The sequence below is a fragment of the Xiphias gladius genome, chromosome 11 (assembly GCF_016859285.1).
Source record: "Xiphias gladius isolate SHS-SW01 ecotype Sanya breed wild chromosome 11, ASM1685928v1, whole genome shotgun sequence".
In the NCBI taxonomy this organism is placed as follows: Eukaryota; Metazoa; Chordata; class Actinopteri; order Istiophoriformes; family Xiphiidae; genus Xiphias; species Xiphias gladius.
The window spans coordinates 11,950,618-11,972,188 of record NC_053410.1 but is presented as its reverse complement, the minus strand read 5'-3'; the positions used below and the strand labels follow the sequence as shown (position 1 = coordinate 11,972,188).

General features: G+C 40.3%; 1 protein-coding gene across 3 annotated transcripts in view; it reads right to left on the bottom strand.

The window, feature by feature from the left end:
* The window catches only part of LOC120796378 (cGMP-dependent protein kinase 1-like), a 77,070-nt gene that overhangs the window by 6,699 nt on the left and 48,800 nt on the right, over positions 1 to 21,571 (bottom strand). For 2 of the 3 annotated variants that reach the window (XM_040139168.1, XM_040139167.1), the window contains exons 5-9: positions 20,455 to 20,518; positions 14,838 to 14,915; positions 13,298 to 13,392; positions 6,030 to 6,095; positions 3,434 to 3,508 (exon numbers count right to left, since the gene is read on the bottom strand). In XM_040139168.1, the coding sequence (XP_039995102.1) occupies positions 3,434 to 3,508; positions 6,030 to 6,095; positions 13,298 to 13,392; positions 14,838 to 14,915; positions 20,455 to 20,518 (378 nt within the window). Of the gene's footprint in view, positions 1 to 3,433; positions 3,509 to 6,029; positions 6,096 to 13,297; positions 13,393 to 14,837; positions 14,916 to 17,802; positions 17,824 to 20,454; positions 20,519 to 21,571 lie in introns of those variants that run through there. The other variant, XM_040139169.1, reaches the window with a different exon arrangement.

Sequence of the window (21,571 nt, the reverse complement as noted above, 5' to 3'; positions counted from 1 at the left end):
AAATACCTCTACAAGCTTGGATAAGACAGCATTTTTCCTAATGGAGCAATAGAGATTAAGTTTATTTACATGAAAGTAAGTTCAACAATGACTCATTTTAATAGCACTGTGCTGGATTCAAATTTAATAAATAAAAAGACAAATGAGACAACCTACTTTTGCCATACTTCAATCTAAGCTTACATGGCCATTTGAGATGTGGAAAGGGACTTTCACTCCATAAGATCCACCAAACACATCAGTTACACTGCAAGCCAGAAGTTGCATGGTAGGGGGCATTGTGGTCGCACATGCTGTGTGTGTGTGTGTGTGTGTGTATATATATACACACACACACACACACACACACACACAAATAAACAGTCACTGTCCTGGTAACCTCACGTGTTACTGAGAAACACCGTCAGTAACCTGCTTTGTGTGTGTGTATGTATATATATACATACATACACATACACACACACACACACACACACACACACACACACACAGATGATGGGCTTCCAGATGATGGGAGGGGAGAAAAAGTATGTATATATATATATATATACATACACACACACACACACACACACACACACACACACACACACACACACATTATTACTATCATGTGAGATTCTCAGGTGATCCTTTCATCTTTTTCTCCCCTCCCATCATCTGGAAGCCGGCCCAGAAAACCCAGTCACAAGATGCTCTCTGCTTAAGAAAAGGACGGAGAGAAGTAACCGAGAGGACATGAATTAACTGTGTGTGACAGGATAATTAAAAAGGTCAAGGTGACCGACATGTACACGCACACAGAGGAAAACACACACAAATACTATGAGGTGTGGACATGTGTTTCGGTCCTGTTAATGAAGGAGGTCTTGCAAATTCTGTCAAGATATAAAGGGATCACGGGATCATTTTACATAATGAAGCTTTTCTAAAAAAGGTTTAATGGTAACAGTATTATTAGGCCAGCAGATGGCAGCATTGCTATATTAGACATATCAAGGTAGATAAGCTGATGAATACAAATTCCATGCCATTCAAAGCTGAACCACTGAAACTAGCTGGTGAAGTTATCAGTGAATTGTAATGGATAATCTTCTTTCAGGAAAAACACTTCCCATCGCTTTGTGTCTTAAACAAGGACACATACAGTGAGCTCTCGGCGAGTTGATGATTAGTGGAGATATATGTCCATGGCTGAAACACAAGATGTTCGAAACAGGAATATGATACTGGTGAGCAGACCCAGTGGCACTGGAGCCATTACATCCACCTTAAATAAATGTCTACAACATGACCTTGAAAGAAAACTAACACAGAGCTGAGCTGCATCCAACACTGTCATGTAACCCTGGTAAGTTAAATAGCACATGTATTTTGAGGTCACTTATATGAGGTTGAAATAACATGTTACTTATTACTATTTCATGGCAAATCAATTACTGGCACTGCAACACAAAGTGCTCCTCTGTGGGTCAAGTAGCACCCCAGTGGGCGATAATCTGTATCAGTAAACGGATGAGATCATATAAAATGATGCAATCCCCATGTGTCTAAGTGTGTGTGAGTGTATATGGGAGTGTGTGAGTGGTATTATCCTCGTTTCCTTTGCTCCGGTTCTTCTCAGTCTAGCCTGACTCATGGGAGAGGAGAGAAGAGACAGGCTGCATGGCATTTCTGACCTTAAGGCTGACTCTCTTTAAATGTCACTTTTATTTACCAGTAATTCCTGCATATTGAACTCACTTGCTCAACTCAGATAAACTTAGATTTGAGGCATTTTAAAGACAGTTTGAATGAAAAACAAGACCGATTTCATCATAAAAATAAAGACAACGAAAGCAGCTGTTGGCCCATGAGAGGATAGTTTATATTAATCCAGGTAAACCACCAGGAAATAGAAGTTCTAAAAATGATTGCTTTGGGCTTTATTCTGCCTTTATAAGAGAGTCAACAGTAGAGATGGCAGGGCATGAGGGCAGAGACAGATCAGCAATTAGCCTAACGGATGCAAACCAGGGAAGTTGCATTTCTAGGTTGGAGCTGTAACTCATAGGCCATGTGTGTAAAATACAACTGAAACATTACAACCAAGACAAATGTATTCACTCTCCTTCATGTGAAGCTCCTCCAGCAGGGAGAAGCAGTGCCCTGGTCAAAAACAATGTGTGCATGAAGCACATAGCAGGGAGGTAGACTTTGAAGAAAAGACCTGTCAACCTCAAAGGGAGCAGCCGTGGCTTGCTGAATAGTTACAGTACCGCTGCACGGTGCTTATCCGCTGTGACCAATTACAGATAGTTTCCATCACCGTGGGACCCTGACTCAGGCTTTCCTCACCAAGAAACAAATGTGCTCTGCTGGTCAGGGGGTGCCAGCAAGAGAAGACACACGCACACACACGCGCACACGCGCACACACAGCGCACACACACACACACACACACACACACAGCGCACGGCAGGGAAAGCTACCTTAATCAGGGTAAAAACGGCTTCGATGTGACAGATTTCAGAGAGCAGAGGGAGAGTGGCTCTATTTTAAGGTAAAGTTCTTTAGAGAACAGGGTTGATGACAAGGTCACAAATGATAGTCATGCAAAAGCATTATTTGTTGTTCACTTGCATAAAATCAATCTTAAACTAGCTTCCCTTCCTTGCACACTGCAGGTCTCTTTCCATCACATGCATCTGCTGGCAGAGCATTCATTAATGTTGGGGCTGAGTGCTGGGGGAAAGCCACTGCACCCCACCACCCATCTTTGTTTCCTGTGTCTCTGTCCAGCAGAGTGACTGGAGTTATGTTCCGCTCTTTGGCGACTAAATGCTACTGACTTGTAAAGATGACTCTACCTTTCTGTGGCGATAAGCCGTTCTTGCTCTCTCACTCTCTCTAATCTGTCATTACCGGGTTCTTGTTTCTCCTCACCTTGACTCATAACATAGCACCAAGTGAGCGAGGTATCAAATTATGCCAATACGTGGGTGTCTGAACCCCAAGATGCCCACCTCACTGCCAAGGTGCCCTGTGCCTTCTATAGTGCTATTCTCTTGTTTCCATAGCGATGACAAATAGACTACATATTAATTCCTCCAGAAATAGAGGCGGGTGTCAAAGCCTCTGCTTTCTGGCCTTCCATCCGGGTATTGTCTTGTTATGTAACAGATTTAAAGGCACAATACATTTACAGCCGACCTAGGGCATGTTTTATCTTTTTGTATATCTTTATAAAATATTTACACTGGCAGGTAGTAACGAATATGGCGCACGGTTTTAAAAGTTTACTGAAAGTGAAAACTATTTTGTGATATGAATGGATTAAAACAACAGACGAACAAAACAAGAAATCAAGCCTCAAGCACAAAGCAATAAGATACATTGGCATAGTGGGTATTCTCATTAATTCATGCATAATAATAAACTCTAATTATCTTACTTGGCTTTGGCATCAGCATCTTCATGGCCTTTACTGGACACATCCTCCAAACCTCCAATCAGGTGCTTGAATGAACTGCAACACAGACAGTAAATGTTAAAACAGTACACAATGAAACTGTTTTGAACAAACCATTTAGTTTGTTCAAGGATCTACAATATATCCAGCCTAAAGTAATATACCTATTCTCCACTTACAGTATGTAATCAATGAATAGCTTATGGTAAGAGGAAATAAAGCAGTTTGCAAACTGCAGGCAATCTGTCTGAGAAGCTGGTGCAATATATGGCCAGACTGTCATAAAAACCAATGTCAGTTACAATTAAATATTAATCAGTCTCCTTTTAAAGACAAGCCTCTAAAAATCACTGAGAACGGACGAGAAGACAGAGCTACCCAGAGGTGTGAAACAGTGTGATAGCAGACTGCGATGGAGTGGGAATTTTCCAGACAACAGTAGTAGCTGCGCATACATTTTTTAATAAATGAGATTATGAGATTATGATGAGATGTTAACTGCAGAATAATAACCTACATTATAGGCTAACTTGCTGAAATAAAATCCTCTAAAGTTGCACTTGTGGGGAGATCTGGTACGTGAAAAATAACAACTACACTTTAGCTCATTTCTCTCTGAAGAATGGCCGCCTATGCAAAAGAATCCAAACCTCCTGGAAAAGCAACTGAGACAGTTTTCATGCAACGCTCATCTAGCTGTCAGACAGAAGACGCAATACATCTGGTGCTTTCTCCTGTTGAGACCATAATGCCTGTGAGCTGGGACTGTTTCCGAGCTGAGCTTTTCTTTTAAAATGTTTGGCTGCTTACCGTGTCTATTGCACTGAATCGGTGACTCCCTGCCGCTTGTTTTTATTCCCTGTCTCTTTCCCACTGTCTCTATCTCCTCCTTTTTCTCCAGCACAGCTCCTGCAATTATCCTTATCTTACCTCTTGAGCTGTAATGTTTCCTTTTAACAAATCACACATGCATGGCCATAAATGCACACAGACACACAAAGGTTTAAATACTAACAACCTGGCATCTACGCCACAACTGGCCTGGCTGGGTGTCTCACACACACACAATGAGCTCTTTTTGTTGGTTGTGAAACCATTAGCCGCTTGCTGCTATGAAAAGCAGAGTGAATGGCAGCGGTGATTACCTACGCTGGATGACTCACTCACTATCCCCTCGGCTAGCTCGGAAGATGGCCCATTTGTGCTTGCTGTGTTCCCTGAGGCCAGCGGGAGGCCCTGGGTAAGCTGATACCATCTCCTCCCCATGCCCAACCCGCCTGTCTCTATTCTCACCACACGACTCAATGATAGAGACAGAGATGCTCAGAGAATAACTTTTTCTTCAGACAGTGACCTGATATAAACTTCTTTGGATATACATTTTTTTTTAAGTATGATCTTACCATAAAAACCCTTTAAAGTCATAATAAAATTAAAAGCTATGTTATTGCAATTTAAAAAGCAAATGTTTGAACTGAGATAGTGTGAAGGACAATGTGAAGCTGAAAAATGTAGTTATGCTCTTTGATAATCTCCTGACAAACATCAGTGAAAAAACAGCCCTTGTTATTCATTCCTGCACAAATCTGGTATAATTCTAAATTCTTTACTCAAGTTGAGTTGGGATACATTTTACACCTGTCTTCCTGACATCACTTGAGAAAGCAAGTCCAAATCTGATACGTTTAGTTTTTTGTGTCTGTGTCTGGAAAACATTTACGTGAGAATTAGTTGAGTCCTGACCACAGAAGCTGGAACAATCAGCGTGATTTCTCCCAAACTTTATAAACATCTATTTAAAGCAAGGCTACGTAACTTTTGCTGATGGATGACCACTGTAGCCAAAAGTGACAATTAAGCCTCAGTGATCAAAAGTAAAATGTAGCATAACAGTAGAACAATTAGGGAAGAGTCATAAAGTCAATAAAGTGACTCAGCAACAGCAATATCTATCTTACGTTTGCTTACATTAGCTAACATTAGCTACCATAAACTCCTCGTCATACCAGACCAAGTACAGCTGTAGCAGCAAATTCCAAAGTGAGTAAGGGTGTGTTTTAATGTTTTTGATTTCAGCTTTACATTTCTAAGTGGAATTATATGTTATTTCATCCTTCAAAAGTCATAGTCTTGTTGTAAACTAGACATTGCAGTTATTACATGAAGCATATTCCAGCAAACGCACAATCTATTTTTAAAAATGGAAATTGAATGTATTGTGACTATTTACGATACATTTGACACTTCCACAAGAGCCTTGATGTTTTTCGAGGTTGAAAATTGAAAGCAACTAAATGTGTGCCGTGTTCATCCAGTAAGGTGTAGAAGTGGGTTCGTGTTGATATCTCATTAAAAGTTAGCACTTATGTAACCTGTTTCAAGAAATTGTCCTTGTCTGACCATAGTGAGCAAAGCAGAATTTGTGGGCTAGTTTTTCAAGGCTGCATTCATTTTTTTCATTGAGCTCTTGTACTGCTGTCACAGGTAATTTCTTTTTAATGATAAAGAAAGACAAATGGATAGACAATGTAAAAAAAAATCATTACGTTCTCTGGGGATTGACTTTATTGATACTCACTCTCTATCGATGACCAAACAGGTGACTGCCTCTGCTGCAATGACGTTGGCCGTCCTGATGTCCTCCCTGGTAGGAAAAGATCACACAGACAGTAAGGGACAATAGCAAAACTGGCACATTTGATTCGTACACTGTGTGGCCCTCATTAACGCACATCGTTATTCATTTTAAATTTTGTATCAGAGTGATGAAAATGGAACCAGGCAAAACGAAATACTAGGGCCTCAGTAATGTCTCATTCAACTCGATTCACTCCATCAATAACACTGGCAAGCAATGAAAACATAAGTCTCAACAGGCAACACACATCACTGCATGATTGGCATTACTCTTTATCATATTTGACATCAAGTTCATCTTCCTCTGATGATGATGCTTCTTCAGAGGAGTCGCCCCAATCACATGAATCCTCTGAGTCTGTTTCCCAAGAATTCATCCTTCACTGTGAAAAATGCTCTGCACACAGAGTCCCACGGTGATAAGCTGTAACTCTGAACCAGCACACTGCCCAGGGCAGCCCTCCAACAGAAGACACTGCTGTGGCACTTGTGTTTAAATCTCCAATCCAAGTGCAGCGTTATAAACTCTAACGCAGACTAAAATACTACAAAAAGACAGGAGACTCTTCGAGGGATGCCCCATAAGCAGATTATTTCGTGCTCCATCTTTTCAAAGTGAAAAAAAAGAAATAAAAGATCATACTCTGGATGAATTTAATATCCCAATGAGGAGCAAATGAGAAGCTAAAACAGGCTCTGGTCTAGATTCGAAAAGAGTTGATTCAATTCCGCTGAAGCAACAGCAACTGACAATCACTCTCTGTGTCTGATCCGAACTCAGACATATGGCAACCTATTTCAATGAGCTGAGGTGACAATTCCTCCTCATGCTATGTCAACTCCCTCTGCCTTTCCTCCTCCAAACACACACATGCGCAACCCCCCTTCCTCATGCACAAACTCACACAGATACAAACACACACTCTGCCTCAGACTTTCTGCTGCCCCGCTGAATAAAGGCCACAGCTGGTGGGGGAACAACAAATTTGGAAAGGTGAGGACTGCAAAGGAGAAGAGAGCAGAAGGGAGGGAGGCAGTGTTTGTCAGGGGGGATAGGATATATTAACATATGACTGTTGGGACCCTCTGGCTAGCATAACACACACAGCATTTCAATCACCTCTGAAAAAGCTATGACCTGCATCCATGGCCTTAACACAATACTCTGGAAAACACTGCTCCACCTGTTCTTCTGTTTGCCTACAAAAGCATCCAATACTATTTGCAGTTAACAGCATTAATAACCAGGTTAATGGGTGGAAGGATAACAAAAGTCCCAGTTCGGATGAAGACAATTTGTTACACCATGGTTGTTACTATTGACTGTGTGATAATTAGTTTGGGAAACAAGAGTCTAGATGAGTGACACTAAGTGGGAATGAATTCTCAGTGGTTCACATCACAGTCTTTTACACTGTATAATGTAGCTTGAGGCAAAGGTTCTCACAACAGGGTGACTTACTTAATTCATTCCAAATATTATGAGGAGGGAAGGAGGTTTCACACTTTTGCTTATATTTAAGAAATTGAATAGGTGGTTTGGTGGAAGTCATACAGTGAAGCACAAGAGCCCCTCATAACGTAGGTTTAAGCTGATGATTATTAAAATAATCAGAAGCTGAAGAGGGAGTCATCTTGCAATGTTAAGGACTGTTGATGCACAAATGATTGTAATGTGCCAGCTATGAATTTGCCAGTGACAATCCGCCAGCTGTAGAGTCACTTTTCACTTCGTAGAGTCACTCTTCACAAATAGAGATATTCATTGAAAATGTTGAGGAGTCATTAGTCGATAATTCGATAATGGAAGTATTTTAACCAATTTTAAATTACATTTATACTCACTTTAACACAACGTTTTAACAGATTGTAGGTCACACACACACAAACCCGTCAGTTTTTTCATCAGTGATAATGAGCTACGGCTACAGCAACACCCACAATCTGTTACATGAGGTAATTTGTGTACAGTGTTTGTGACATTTACTAACCATGGTGATACAACAAAACAACACAACACTTTGAGCTATACTGAAATAGTGGTTACGTAAGCATGAATCATCCTTAAGAGACCTCAAGGGTTTCATATTAGAGAGCAGCTTGTTACACCTGTCCCCCGCTGCTTGACTGTAACTAAGGTAAAGAACCTAGTGTGCCATTGCGTTGATACTAGTGATGTTCTACGTGAAACACAAGCACTAAACAATATCTGTCAGAATGATTCATTTGCACACTGCTGAGCCTAAGTCATCCACTAAGCCAAAAATGGCTCTGCACTTGTTAATTGCAGCGCAACAAGAAATGCATTGGAAAACAGACACACGTACACACACGTGCACAAGCACAGCCACACTAATAGCAGCTGCATGCTGTGTCTGGAATGTCCTTTGGACTTACAGAGGAGGAAGCCTGTGGTGTTGATTTCCAGTAGATGTCTGAAATGAACCTGGTAATTGGACAGTGATCTGGTGTCCCAGGAAGGGGGTTATGAAAATAACGCACAGGCTTGGAGGCTGAGAGCGGGGCAGTAGCTACGGGCTGTAGTGAGGGAAGTAAGCCGGGGTCAGGACTGGGGCAAGAACAAGAGGTGGCTGTGGGAAACACAATGATTTGTGCTTTGGCATTAAAGTAGTTAAGTATATGACTGTGCCAATGTTTGTGCAGCTTTTCCCCATTAACTAAAAATTGTGCATTTCTTACAGAACTGCAGAATATGACCACTTTCTAAGGCATATCGTACATGTTTACATTAATGAATATATTTTTCTTACTATTCCAGGAAGCCACTCTCTTTGGTTAATGAAAACTAAGACTGTTTTAAAAGCACTTCCTTATTGGTGCATTCATGTTCCTTTTTTCAAGCTCCAACATCCAAGATTTAAGTCTTAGCTGCTGAGCATTATTTTCATTCACAAGCTATGTTATTAGAATAACCAAGCATGGACATTGTGAAAAGGATAATGTCGAAAGGTTGCTCTCAAGTCTCAGATGTCTGACCTTGCCACAAGCACATGAACACAGCAACTGTTAACCAGTGTTTCTCGACTATAGAATTTATTTAAATGGCCTGCCTAAAAACAAACCCTTTGTGGTAGTGTTTGTATTTACTATTTCTCCCAAATCTTTCCTTGAACATGCGGTTGACAGATCATCCTGCCAGACTGGTACATTCTTGTGAAATTGTTAGTTATTTTGTGAATTCAGGGCTCTAGCTAGAGCTGCCTCTCAGTACTGACTGCTGTTTTCAGCTGCCCCATCCCCCCTTGGGTTCCAACACATAAAATACATTTTTGGCCTGTGGGAAACTCTGAAAGAACAGTCCCTGTTCATAACTGCATCACAACACAATTGTGCATGTTTCCAAAATAAAAAAGTCAACATGGGATTCAGATACTTCTCAAGTGTTCTCAAAAAAGCTCTTTGGTAGATGATTTTCATGCTGTGATTTCAGTGAGACCACTGTGTTGGTAAGGCAGGGATACCATCATAGCAAACTCTGGCAAATGTTGCCTTTGCTGCAACACAGTGCCATGTCAACTAGCAATGTGTTGCAATGGCCAATAAAATAAATGCATGTGCACGGACCAGGTAACAAGACACTGCGATCATGCTATCGGCTCTATGATGCTGTACTAAAGGCTGAGCTAAAATTTTATCATCACCACGCTAACATGCTCATAATCACAGCATTAACTCCTGATGTTTAACAAGTATGATAAACACAAAGTACAGCTGAGGCTGATGGGAATATCATTTTTCAAGTGTTTAGTCATCATAAACTGACGTATTGGACAAATTAAAAAACTTGAAAAACTGACCTGATGATGACACCAGACGAAAAATTAAGGGATCACCACCAGTGATTACAATTCATCCCAGGGGGCATATCAGTGTGTGTACCAGAATTCATGGCAATCCATCCAAAAATTGTTAAGATAGTTTCAATCTGGATCGAAGTGGTGACCATGCCTAGAGCCATGCTGCTAGCGTGGCTAAAAACCTTGTAGCGTGTCCCTTGCAGTGGTGTGGTAATTCTACTGTTCATATCACAGGTGACGCTGTTGAAACAAGAGAATCTTAGGCTGTTGTGTTAATTCCAGAGCTGTAAACCCTGCCACCAATAAGTAAAAACTGGTACCCGTGCCAATACACCCATACTAAAACAAGCTCTGACAAAGATTTATCAGAGGGCTGAAGTTGGTCTGACACTGACACAATCACATTTCTGTCAGTGACGTTACACCTTTTCTTTTAACAATCTCTCCATTCCCTCTACTGGAACACACACATACACAAACACATTTTCTGTGCTAACTTTCACCTCAACTGAAAGTTCACACCTCACCATGACAGGAAGAATGTGACATCAGATATGTTGTTGGCTACGCCCAAACAACAGTTTCAAACTTGAGGTCCATCTTTTCCCGGAATAGCCGCCTATTGGGATGAGAAACATATGTACTGTAGTATCCAGTCAGGGCTATACATACACAAATCCTTTAGGGAAAAACATGTTATCTGATATTTCTACGGATACTTTAAAACACACATATCAGAAAACAGCACTCACAAAAGCTTTTACAAACCATCATGGCTGGCAGGAGAACCGACTTTGATTTGTAAATATGTTGTTCTCACAGATCAAAGGCAACGTTTTCAGATGTACAGAGTAGCCTTTGAGTGGGGGCTATTGAGTTTCATGAGCAAGGACACACACAGTTAACTTCTAATTAGAACGATGGCCTTACAGAAGAGCCCTCTGATCAAAAGCCTGGTTCGAATTTGTGAGACACGCTTGACCATCAAAGGTGTAGCTGAACAGGCTTCTCTCGCTCAAGACACTCCAAGACAAAAGGCGTTCCTGACAACAGATAATAACAGTACCAAGCAGATGCTGAGGTGGGGAGAACACTTTGCTTTAGTCGGATGTACAAAAGAGATGGTTTTCTTGATTATATAAAGCCTGATATGCTGTTGAAGGTGCTTTGAAAAGCTTTTCAAAACTGCACACCACTTGAAATCTGATTCAGGGAAACATTATTAAGGTATTATACATTCAAAGATATATGTGGTATATCATGTATTTACTATATAGAGGCTTATACAGTATATATGTGTGTACACACAGTGTCCTCAGGGAGATACATCAACATTTTTGTAGTTGGTCTTTTACGTAATTTCAACCATGCTTACCAGAAACCAGTGAATTCCTAGAAAATATAAAAAATAGCTCAAACACAAAAGTAGCTCAGCTGCTCAATCCATAATAAATTAGTACTCCGGGTCATGGTGTCATAGATCAAACAGCTAGTTCTTACATCTCATTAGTGTAAAAAGGATCAAATTTCTATTTGGAACAACCTGCCAAGAGATCAAGCTTCCCGTGCCTCAGATGTCCCACATGCATTTTAATGCTCAGTCATCTTTTATATCCTATAGTCATTAGCTTCAACATATGGGGAAAGCCCAACCATCTGTGCAGTTCCAGCTGTTGACTGAATATGACATTTTGTATTTACTGTGTTCCTTTGGAAAATTAAACTAATGATTTACAGTGTGTTTTGACGACACATGAGCTGCAATTTATTTTTCACAGGACACTGCACTGGTTCGACTTGGGTTTCTTTGTGTTTTGATGTCTTTATAATGTGCTCTTGAGGTGTGATTGTTAAGAGCTTGAGAGCTGATTTGAGGTGGTTTTCACCTTCAGTAACCACAAGATGGCGACATCTCCATTTTTTTTCATGTTGATGCTATTGGCTGTACACAAGCATGCGCTCAAATGCCCACATGAAAATGTGTACGCATGAATGCAAATGTTCACTATTTCTACCTGACCCCTCAGAGACGTAAAGCACTTCAGACTATTTTCTGTCTCTAACCTCCCTCTGTTTTAATAATACATTGTCTATCGAGGCGCACAGTCATGACAAGATAGGACAAACAGCAGGGTTACAGCAGCACGGCAATGGTTGTTGATGCCAGAAACCAGATAAAATATTTTTATTACACTGAAGTTATCTTTCAGTGAAAGTATTTGATGGCACCAAATGTTAGCAGTAGCTGTGAATCATTTGATCCCTACAGTATATACAGCCTGGTTACTTCAAACTTGCCTCAGTACGTCATCACAGTCAGAACTCTTGTTCCTGGCAGAGGCTTACACAGTGTAGAATAGCTGTGTGCAATGCTGGAGACTGTGCATGCTTGGCTTACATCTACTTATTACAGGTTTATGCCCATCGCCATGAGATGCTGTGTGAGTAACAGCAACTATGATCACACATTTCACAGAAAATGTTCACAAAAATTATACAAACAGGGTAAAAATTCAGTATTACAGTCAAGGACAGCATGGAGATGAACTTGATACCATTATATTCTGGCAGCCGAGACAGGAAATAAAAGAAAAGGCAAAACAACCACTGCCAATAAATGACTTTTCTTCGCCTTAGTTTCTTGTCTGTGTGACATAGCTGTGTGCAAAATATAGCACAGACAGGTTGTCACTTGGTGTAATTGTGAGGAATCTCCATTCACTTTAACATAAACACTTTTTTTTCTTTTGATTGGGGAAAAAATATGGAATGAAGAGCATGTCCAAGTAATTGTTTGTGCTCTCATTTGTACTTTCTACAAAGAGTATTGGAGGTAAAATATCTGCATGTCTGGATACCTATGCTGTTTATATAGTATCAACTAGGAATACTATTACATAACCAATCATTAAAAAATGTATGCTGCCTAAAAATTGCCTTTACATATTTTGAGTTGCAGGAAAAAATTAAAACGGATTTTAAAAAAAAAAGGATTTCTATGACAGTTTAGATTCTTTGTTTCTGATCTGCTCAAACATAACAAGCTTTCTAGGGTTCAGAGAGTTTTTTGTCAGATCTCAACGTGTCTGGAACCGCTATAGTAAATCAGGCCTGAAATTGTGTAATGTGTGCCCAGCTTTAAGCATCTCCAAACATTTAGCTAGTTATCAAGCCTGTGGAGAAGAGTGAGTGGTGGGGAAAAAATAGGGACAGATAAGAGCTGGAAGCTGATGGATAGCAAATTAGAAAGAATAGATGCATGTTAAGTGTAAGAGGAAGGATATTAAAGACAGGTTGTGAGTGTAAATGAGAGGGAAAGCAGGTGACAGTGAAGGAGACAGAAACAGAAGATTTAAATTGGAAGAGGCAGTGTTATTAGGAACAATCTTACCCTTGCAGTGCTTTCTCTCCAAACCAGTCGCCTTTTCCGAGGCTGCGCAGGTAGACGGGCTCTCCATTGGGCAAATCCTCCCTGGTCACATTAACCTGGTGAAAGAACAGGAAATTTTTAAAAAGAAAAGAGTAGTGTGACAGGGAGGAGGACGGAACACAACGGAAGAAAGCAGGGGTGATGTATAAGGTAGGTAATATATCTCATGCATGGGTAGTCTGTTACAAACAGGTGACATCTCTGTGCAGGATCTTGGAGGCACCGCTGACCACTTCATTAGCCAGATGACATGTGAGCGATGGCACTGTGCTGTGCCGCTAGACTTTACAAATCAGAGTGATGGCACTTGAGTAGATTTTAGAGGAAGTGAATGGAGACGGCCGTTTCACCTATTGAAGGATCTTATCTTCATCCATTAGTCAGTTCTGCGCAGGTGTAGCAGCATATCCAGCCGCAGCGCAGTGTAATGTTGTCTACACCTGAGTGATAGCATAATTATTCATGATCTAATATGATCATGAAAGAGCAGAAAAAAGCAAAGAAAGGAAGGGAGGGACTTCGAAAAGGAAGGAAGTGCGTGTGTGTTATGAGACGCCCAGGTTTGGTGGAATGTCCTCTGGACAAAGTGCACTGTCTGCGGTCTAGATAAAAACAATGTGTGATTTGTGTAAATAGCCAAGCGGAAAGCATCGATAAGGTCAGTGTGCATGTGTGTCTACGTGCGTGTCTTCATGTCTTTTTCCATGTCCATGAGCTTATATGTGTGTGACGTAGTTGTGCTGACCTTGTGCAATTGGGTTGCATCTGTTTCGAGTCAATGGAGAGTAGAAAAAGACAGGAAACATAATGTATCTTCATCCTTTACAATAACACTTACGTCCTGGACATGTGTACTATTGAGAAACGCAGTGAATTTGTTTCAATTACTGGGATTTTAGTCTCCTATTATTCCAATTTTCTGCTTTGGAAATCTTAACTAAGCCACGTTTAAATCTTACCTTTTGTGGATTTAAGAAACTCTGGGAATTACAGTATCTTATTGATAAATGTTTGTAACGATGATGAGGAAGAGTGTCAGATGGAGCAGAGGTAAGTCTGAAAGGAGGAACAGGAAACTGATTAAGAAGATGAACATGACAAGCAGGGAGAAAATGAGGAGGAAGAGTGGTGGGCATGTAGGTATCACAGCATGTTAACAATACAAGCACATTAAAGCCCTCCAACAGTGCTGATGCTGGACGGGGACAGTGCGTCATCTTTGCTCTGGATGAAAGCCAGTGTTGATGACAGAAAGCTGAAATGAAAGTGACTCCGTTCTACTTTCTAAATGCTCCCATTGCAGCCCAAGAGATGATGAAAGAGGCGGCACTTCTGTCTCTCCTCTCACTATCTTGAGATGATTGATGACGGCCAACGCCCACCCAAAAATACTACCACTTTGCTTCAAAGACAGGTGTCTTTTGCCGTGTGCGGCTTGATGCCCTGCATTGTCATGTCAGTGATGATTATTTTGGTGGTAGGCTAGAGGCACTGTTCTCACCTTTCCCTTACTGATGATGAAGAAGGTGTCTCCTCTGGCCCCCTGCCTGATGATGTACTCTCCGTCTTCATAATGTGTCTGTCAGAAGAAGAAGAGAAGAGAAGAGGAGAGGAAAAGAGAGAAGGGAATAGAAGAGAAGATTTATTCCGGCATATTATGATTCTTCTCACATTGGGAGTGAGACACTCAGCACTCTTCAAATAAAGTAAGGTTGAATTTCGCGCAGTGAAATAAATCCCAATTAGATTTTTCTCTTGTTAATACCACAGACTAGCAAGCTTTCCAAGGTGTCTCTCTGCCTTCCACCCACTGCTTGCTTGGATATGCTCTGCGACCTTGAATATAAATAAGCAGGTAAAGAAAATGAATAAATAAACAAATTCTACTGCTGTAGCTCCTTTCCAAGAGTAAAATTATTACAGGATGTCCATCCATCAATCCATTTTCTGTACCCAGCAATCCTATTCAGGGTTGTGTGTACTAGAACCTACCCCAGCGTGCAACGAATAGGCCACATTCTAGACTGGTCGCCAGTCTAACACAAGGCTTACACACATAGATAGAAAAACACTTTTGCGCTCACATTCACATCTTGTGTTGAAAATAACCTTCAGTGGATAAGGAATGCATCTGTTCCAAGGACAGTTGCTTTTAGGGTATAGTGAAGTAATATGTATGATGTGACATGACTTAATATGATGTGGAAAAACCTCTTGTGCCACAGAGACAACTGGATATGAAGTTACGTCAGGTTCTACAAAACCATAGCACAAGAACAGGAAGTCACTGGCAAACCTTGATAAAGACCACGGGTTAAGATGTATCAGTTTTTGTTTTTCATTTTACAAGTTCTAATGGGATTATGACTTTCCCAGCAAAAATAAGCAATATGCTGCACCTCAGCCCACAAGTCTAGATGGAAGACATGGCTCAGTATTTCCTGTTGGATCATACGCAGATTCAACACTGTGACTGACATTTGCCAGGTTTTTATTCTCACACCCTTTTACCCAGGAAAGGTACCTTAGGTCTCACTTCCCACTGAGCAGTGCGTGTATGATTCATGTCTGCTGTGCACAGCTTCTAGTTAATAGTAGGTTGCAGTTATGATGTTTAGTTCAGGTTTATTTATTTATATAATGTAGGCCTTTTTCTCAAGCATGTCTTTGAGGACAGACAAAACTAGCTAGATCTAACTAATCAAAAATCAATCACAGACCAAAATGATCTATTATAGCAGAGGACAAGAAAAAGGACAGCATGATGGATTTAACCAGTACGTGACCCGGCGTCACCAAACTACAAAACCTCTGAACATACAAGTAAAAACTCAAACTTATTTTTGAAAACAGACAAAACCTTGGACAGGTCAGGTCAAGTACCACACAGAAATGACTGGCTGTTTATGGGGGAGACAGCAAAGGGATAAATCAAAGCAGTTGTCAAGAAGTTTGAATTATTTTAACACTACTTTCAAGCTTGCCACTGGCCTTGTCTATAAAGCTGATGAATGCAAATCCAGTCAATTCCAATACTAACATCTCCCTCAACCAACAATGCAAACACATTAATCAGAGTACATTAATAGACATGTCCAGTACGTCATGCAAACATGTAATTTTCAAAGGGTCAACATTACTATTAGCTTTGTGCCGTGTCTCAGCTCACTCTCACGTCAGCGCTCAACACAACCTAAATGATCGATTTAATTGCTGCCAAAACTGTTTGCAGCTTTCAAATGGCTCTGGTGAAAGAGGGGTCACTACAGGTGTATCATCTAGGCCTTGGTTTTACATCCTTGATAAAATATTCCAAATTAGTTAAACCCGAGCGTAAGGAGTGAGCCATACTTAACGTACTTCTTTTTTTTAATTCCAAAATTTGTGAAACTACTTTTTGTTTACTTCCATTCCCTTCCGTTCCCTTTAATCGTGTTTCCCCGACTTTACGCTTTCAGGCTCTGACACTGTTTTGCTGGGACGGCTAATCTGCTTTCCGAAAAACCTCTCTTCTCCTTGATGGAGTTGTACTCTGCCATAAAGGTTGGTATGTCTAAGCCCATAGATTTCCTTTTCTCGGTTCTCCTGCCCTTCAATATCCCAGCCGATTCAGCCTGCTGTACGGAACTGCTTCTCTTGATTTATTATCGTCAATTTTACTTTCACCAGCTTACAGAAAAGTGCCATGGTGTTTTCAGTTTCACCACAATACATTCCTTGCTACAAATCATGTTACTTGTTATTGACTATGCTATAAATAATACATTATGGTGTTGGCCACTGTGCTATGGCACTGACAAATGCATACTGCCATGCAAAAAAAATATACAGTGACACAGCAGTGTAACTTTCTAACCATAACACTATGTTCATATGCAAATTTTTCAGTGGTACAATATCCATCAGTGTGTTTATGATAATGGTAGAAACATGGTACAGTTGTGTTACATGACATCTATGTGTATGTTTATCAAGTTGCCGTGCTAGGCTAACTATTTATAATAACACCTGGGGACATTATTTGTGTATCTTCACATCAGTCTGTTGGCTTTAATTTTCAAGTTTGTGCATATCAATTTGGGCCATAGGCGTTTGAAATATGACGCTTCACAGGTTACACGTTGATTTCCTCTTCTATAAAGTCTGCAATGACATTTCTATCCCAAACTTAGTTATTGACGAGTGAAGCAGTTTGGGCAAATTATTCCATAGCGAACACAGCATCATCACTAATGAAGGCTATGAGCGCATTTTAGTAACAAGATGGGGAAAACGGGTTACATTAATCTCGGCAATCACTAGTGTTGATTTTGCTAATCATAATTTAGCCACTGTAATACAGAGACACCGAGTGTCTGACTTACACCACAATTAAACTTTCCTGTCAAGTCGGACATAATAAAAATATACAGAGATCACATGGCACAAGACCCTTCTAGCTTTAACTCTACAAAACGGCCACATACCTGTATTTGTGCGCTTGTGGCGGTTGGGTTGGGGTTGGGGGGGTACGGGAGATTCCACTGAGCGACTCAACAGTCGCACACCCGGACATTCACCCGCGCACGTCAACTTTGCCACGACCGTCGCCGCCAAGCTAGTTGTAATTTAGCCAACGCGAACATAAAGCACTAAAGATATGAATGATCCTCCGTGTTTAGCTGGTGGGCGTAAAATGTCGGCGTGAGCAGTTTCAGCTTGTGCTGGCCTGGAAACTTCCAGGAGCGGAGGGTTAGGTTATGTAGAGTTGTAGGAGTATTATCACCAGAATATTTAGTCGCCATTATTAGCCAGCTGTAGCAAAGAAAAACGTTAGCTTAAAAACGTTAGCTTAACGTTAAGTTAGCTACAAGCTAACGCTGCTAAAAGATAACGTATCTTAAAAACGTTAGCTCAACGTTAAGTTAGCTACAAGTGAACGCCGCTAAAAGATGTTTGTTGCCTGCAACCGCAGACAAACAACAGATATTTCTGTTTTTTCGTGAGGATAATCCGTTTGGAAAGAGCGCTGTAATTGAGCTAATATTTATTTTGATGCTAAAAAAGAGTAGGCAAGAGTGTATAGGCGCATTCCTATAAGTTTACAAAGACGTCTCGAACATGGCAAGACAAGGTTGAATATTATGAAACTAATTTTAGTTCTATTTTTTTTATAGGTGATATCCGAATTTTACTTCTGTAATGAAAATATCTTTCACGCACCAACGACTTGTAAAACGGACTGGACTCATTAACCTCATTCTGCCTCTGCAGGATCTGCACTGGTAGGAAAACCTTGATTATATGTTTTTACTTTTCCTCAATGAACAGAGAAGGACCATAGAATGTGTAGGACAGCTTTTCCATTCTTTAACTTATATGAATAAATCAAATCTTATTGTTTGAATTTCATAACTATGATGATGCCATGCAAATATGAAATGATAACATGTTGGGCAAATCAGAATCATACAACCGTCAGCCACAACATTAAAACCAGTTATCAGTTTTAATGTTTTGGCTGAATGGTGTATATATACAGTGTGTATCTATGTTTTAATGTTGTGGTTGATCGGTGTATATTTTGCCCTCAGTGACCAGAAATAAAAACTTTTAAACAATGTGTAAGGCCATCCACTGCAATGCAAATCCACAATACTTTTTAAGTCTGTGAAGATTCAGGAAATGTGACGTGGTGTAAGAAAAGTGGGGATTTAACTTAAATGTATTTTTTTTTTTTTTTTTTTTTTTTTAAGTCGTAATTTGAGATGGTTTTCAATTATGAATACAGTCCTTTTAACATACGTTCATGTTCATGTTACCGGGGTAATAAACATTTTCGCTGCATGAGGTGAAACACACTTCACAAATGGCACAGGGAGTGTGCTACCATCTTTGCTGCACTTTCATTGTTTGGAAAGTAACTTGTTACAGGTTTGAGATGTCTGTGTACAGGTTCCTAAGCATAACAATAGTCAGCATATTGCATTGATGCCTGTAAGGCAGTTTCTTAATCTTTTCTTTTAAACCAATGGGATCTGAGGCCTGTGCTACGAAGCAGGATTTGTGGTTGGTGAGGTAACTTCAACTTTAACCCTGGGTTTTCAGGGTTACAACATTGGTTGTAACCCTGAGAATATGTTTGCATAACTAAATGATGCTGGAGAAAACATCACAGTGCTGTGCAGATGGGTAGAAAATGTGATGTTGAGAGACATCTCAAAATGCAGACGGTCAGCATTGTGACAAAAACATTCTGCAAAACTGCAGGTAAAAGAACATACCAGTGATTTTGCATGTCTCAGTGCATTTATGACAAATCACATATCACAACTGCCGAAAATTATGCAAAACATGCTGCAGTGTTTTAGGTTTCTGAATGTATTTTTCTGCTTTCCGGGCAGCCATTGGTTTTCATTTGTTTACTTATGGAATGAAGATCAATTAGCAGTCTCTTGAAGCTTGAGTTTTGTAATCCACTCAATGTAAACAGTCTGCACTAACCTTTTTTTAAAATTATATTATTGCTATGAGGTAATTCAGTGCAGACTTTTCAAATCAGGCTCCACTTAAACTACATTACAGTATTACAACAATAGAACATCTTAATTTTGATAGTTAACACAACAGACGGGGGATTTCCATGTCTTCATAAATGAATGGAAAACTATGGTTGCCACACAAAAAAAATGGTAGGAAAAACACAAACAAAAATAAAAACTTTTTAAAGTGCTTGAAGTAGGTTACTATGCTGACATTTAAGTCAAAATGGATGTCGCCCTACAGCATTAAATAAAAAGGTCTATGATGTGCCTCAGCTTGCTTAGACTGTTTGACCCCCTTTGAAAGCTGAAATGGCTTCTGTAAGCAGTATACTGAATTCCTGAACAGGTTCGCAATATTAACTACTCTTGGTAGTTCAACCATTTACTTCAACATCACCACACTGAGCACATACTAAGAGCAACAGTTGCTCTGAAGTCCCAATTGTGCACACTTTGTTAACACTTCTATTACACTTTTACACTATTACACTTCTATTAATGATACCAGTACCATAACCAATGTATGGAACGGACATATAGTTAGATGTGTGGAGTGGGCTGCAGATGTCACAGGCTTAGGAACAAGGCACTTACCTCCTCAAGGACGTCGGCCAGCTTGCTCAGTATATCTTCCTGCAGGCCATGGAATGTGGGGACGCTGCAGGAAAAAGAGAGAGGGCTTTCTGATAAAAGGATAGATGGGTTCATACATATTAAATATATGTCTAATTTAGTCTTTTATGTTTGTCAGATATAAAAGATGTAGATAGCAGTGTAGCTGGCAGATTATTATGCTGTATGTATTTGCTTTGAACAGTTTAGCAGTATCTAGGCACACCACTGATTGGAAGTGAACAACATAAATATAGGCAACAGGAACACATAAAATCAATATTATGCTGTGGGAGGTAGCCTGTATACTGTATTACAGTGTGTGTATATAAACATTGCAGCATGAATTTGGCAACATGTCTAGTTATACAGCAGGGCATCAGATCAAGAGGTAGAATTCACCAGTATGAGGCTCTTGTTTGTTCCGTTTGCTTCCCGGCAGCCTCAATGAACGCCTGTTATCAAGTCTATTAAATAAAAGTGGCTCAATGTTTATAACCCGTGTGGGTGAACAAAGGGCTTATCTCCCCATATCCTCCCTCTCTCTCTCTCTCTCTCTCTCTCTCTCCCCTCTCCCCCTCTCCCCCCCATCTCAGCTCCAACCCAGGCCCTAGCTACTGTGCTGATCCTTGTATTGTTCCTTCTCTACAGAGCCAATAGCTAATCGGCTGCGCAGTCAACGGATGACCCTGCTCTACATGAAACATATGGAGCTTCAACCCTCAGGCAGTGAAGCACAAACAAAAAGCCTCTGTTCAAGTAAATCTCCAATCCAACAGCTTGATTGTGTTACAGCAAATTAATTATACAAGGCCAATGGGGAAGTGCAGTTTCACTAATGTGGTCTTTCTGATTATTTTAATCATTTTCACAACATTATAGTCATGGCACTGTGTGACTGTGAGTAGTTTCTATGGTGATCTTGCAAACAACTAGAAAACAAGTTACAATGACTATTTCTTTCGATACTTTCCCATGCCTTTTCTCAAACTTTTGGACAGATGGCTGTCTGGTTTTATTCTATGCCTATAGCTATACCTTTATCTAAATTGTAAGGGGGCAGAGGGTTGAATAATAGCCCACCAACCTGAAAATATCA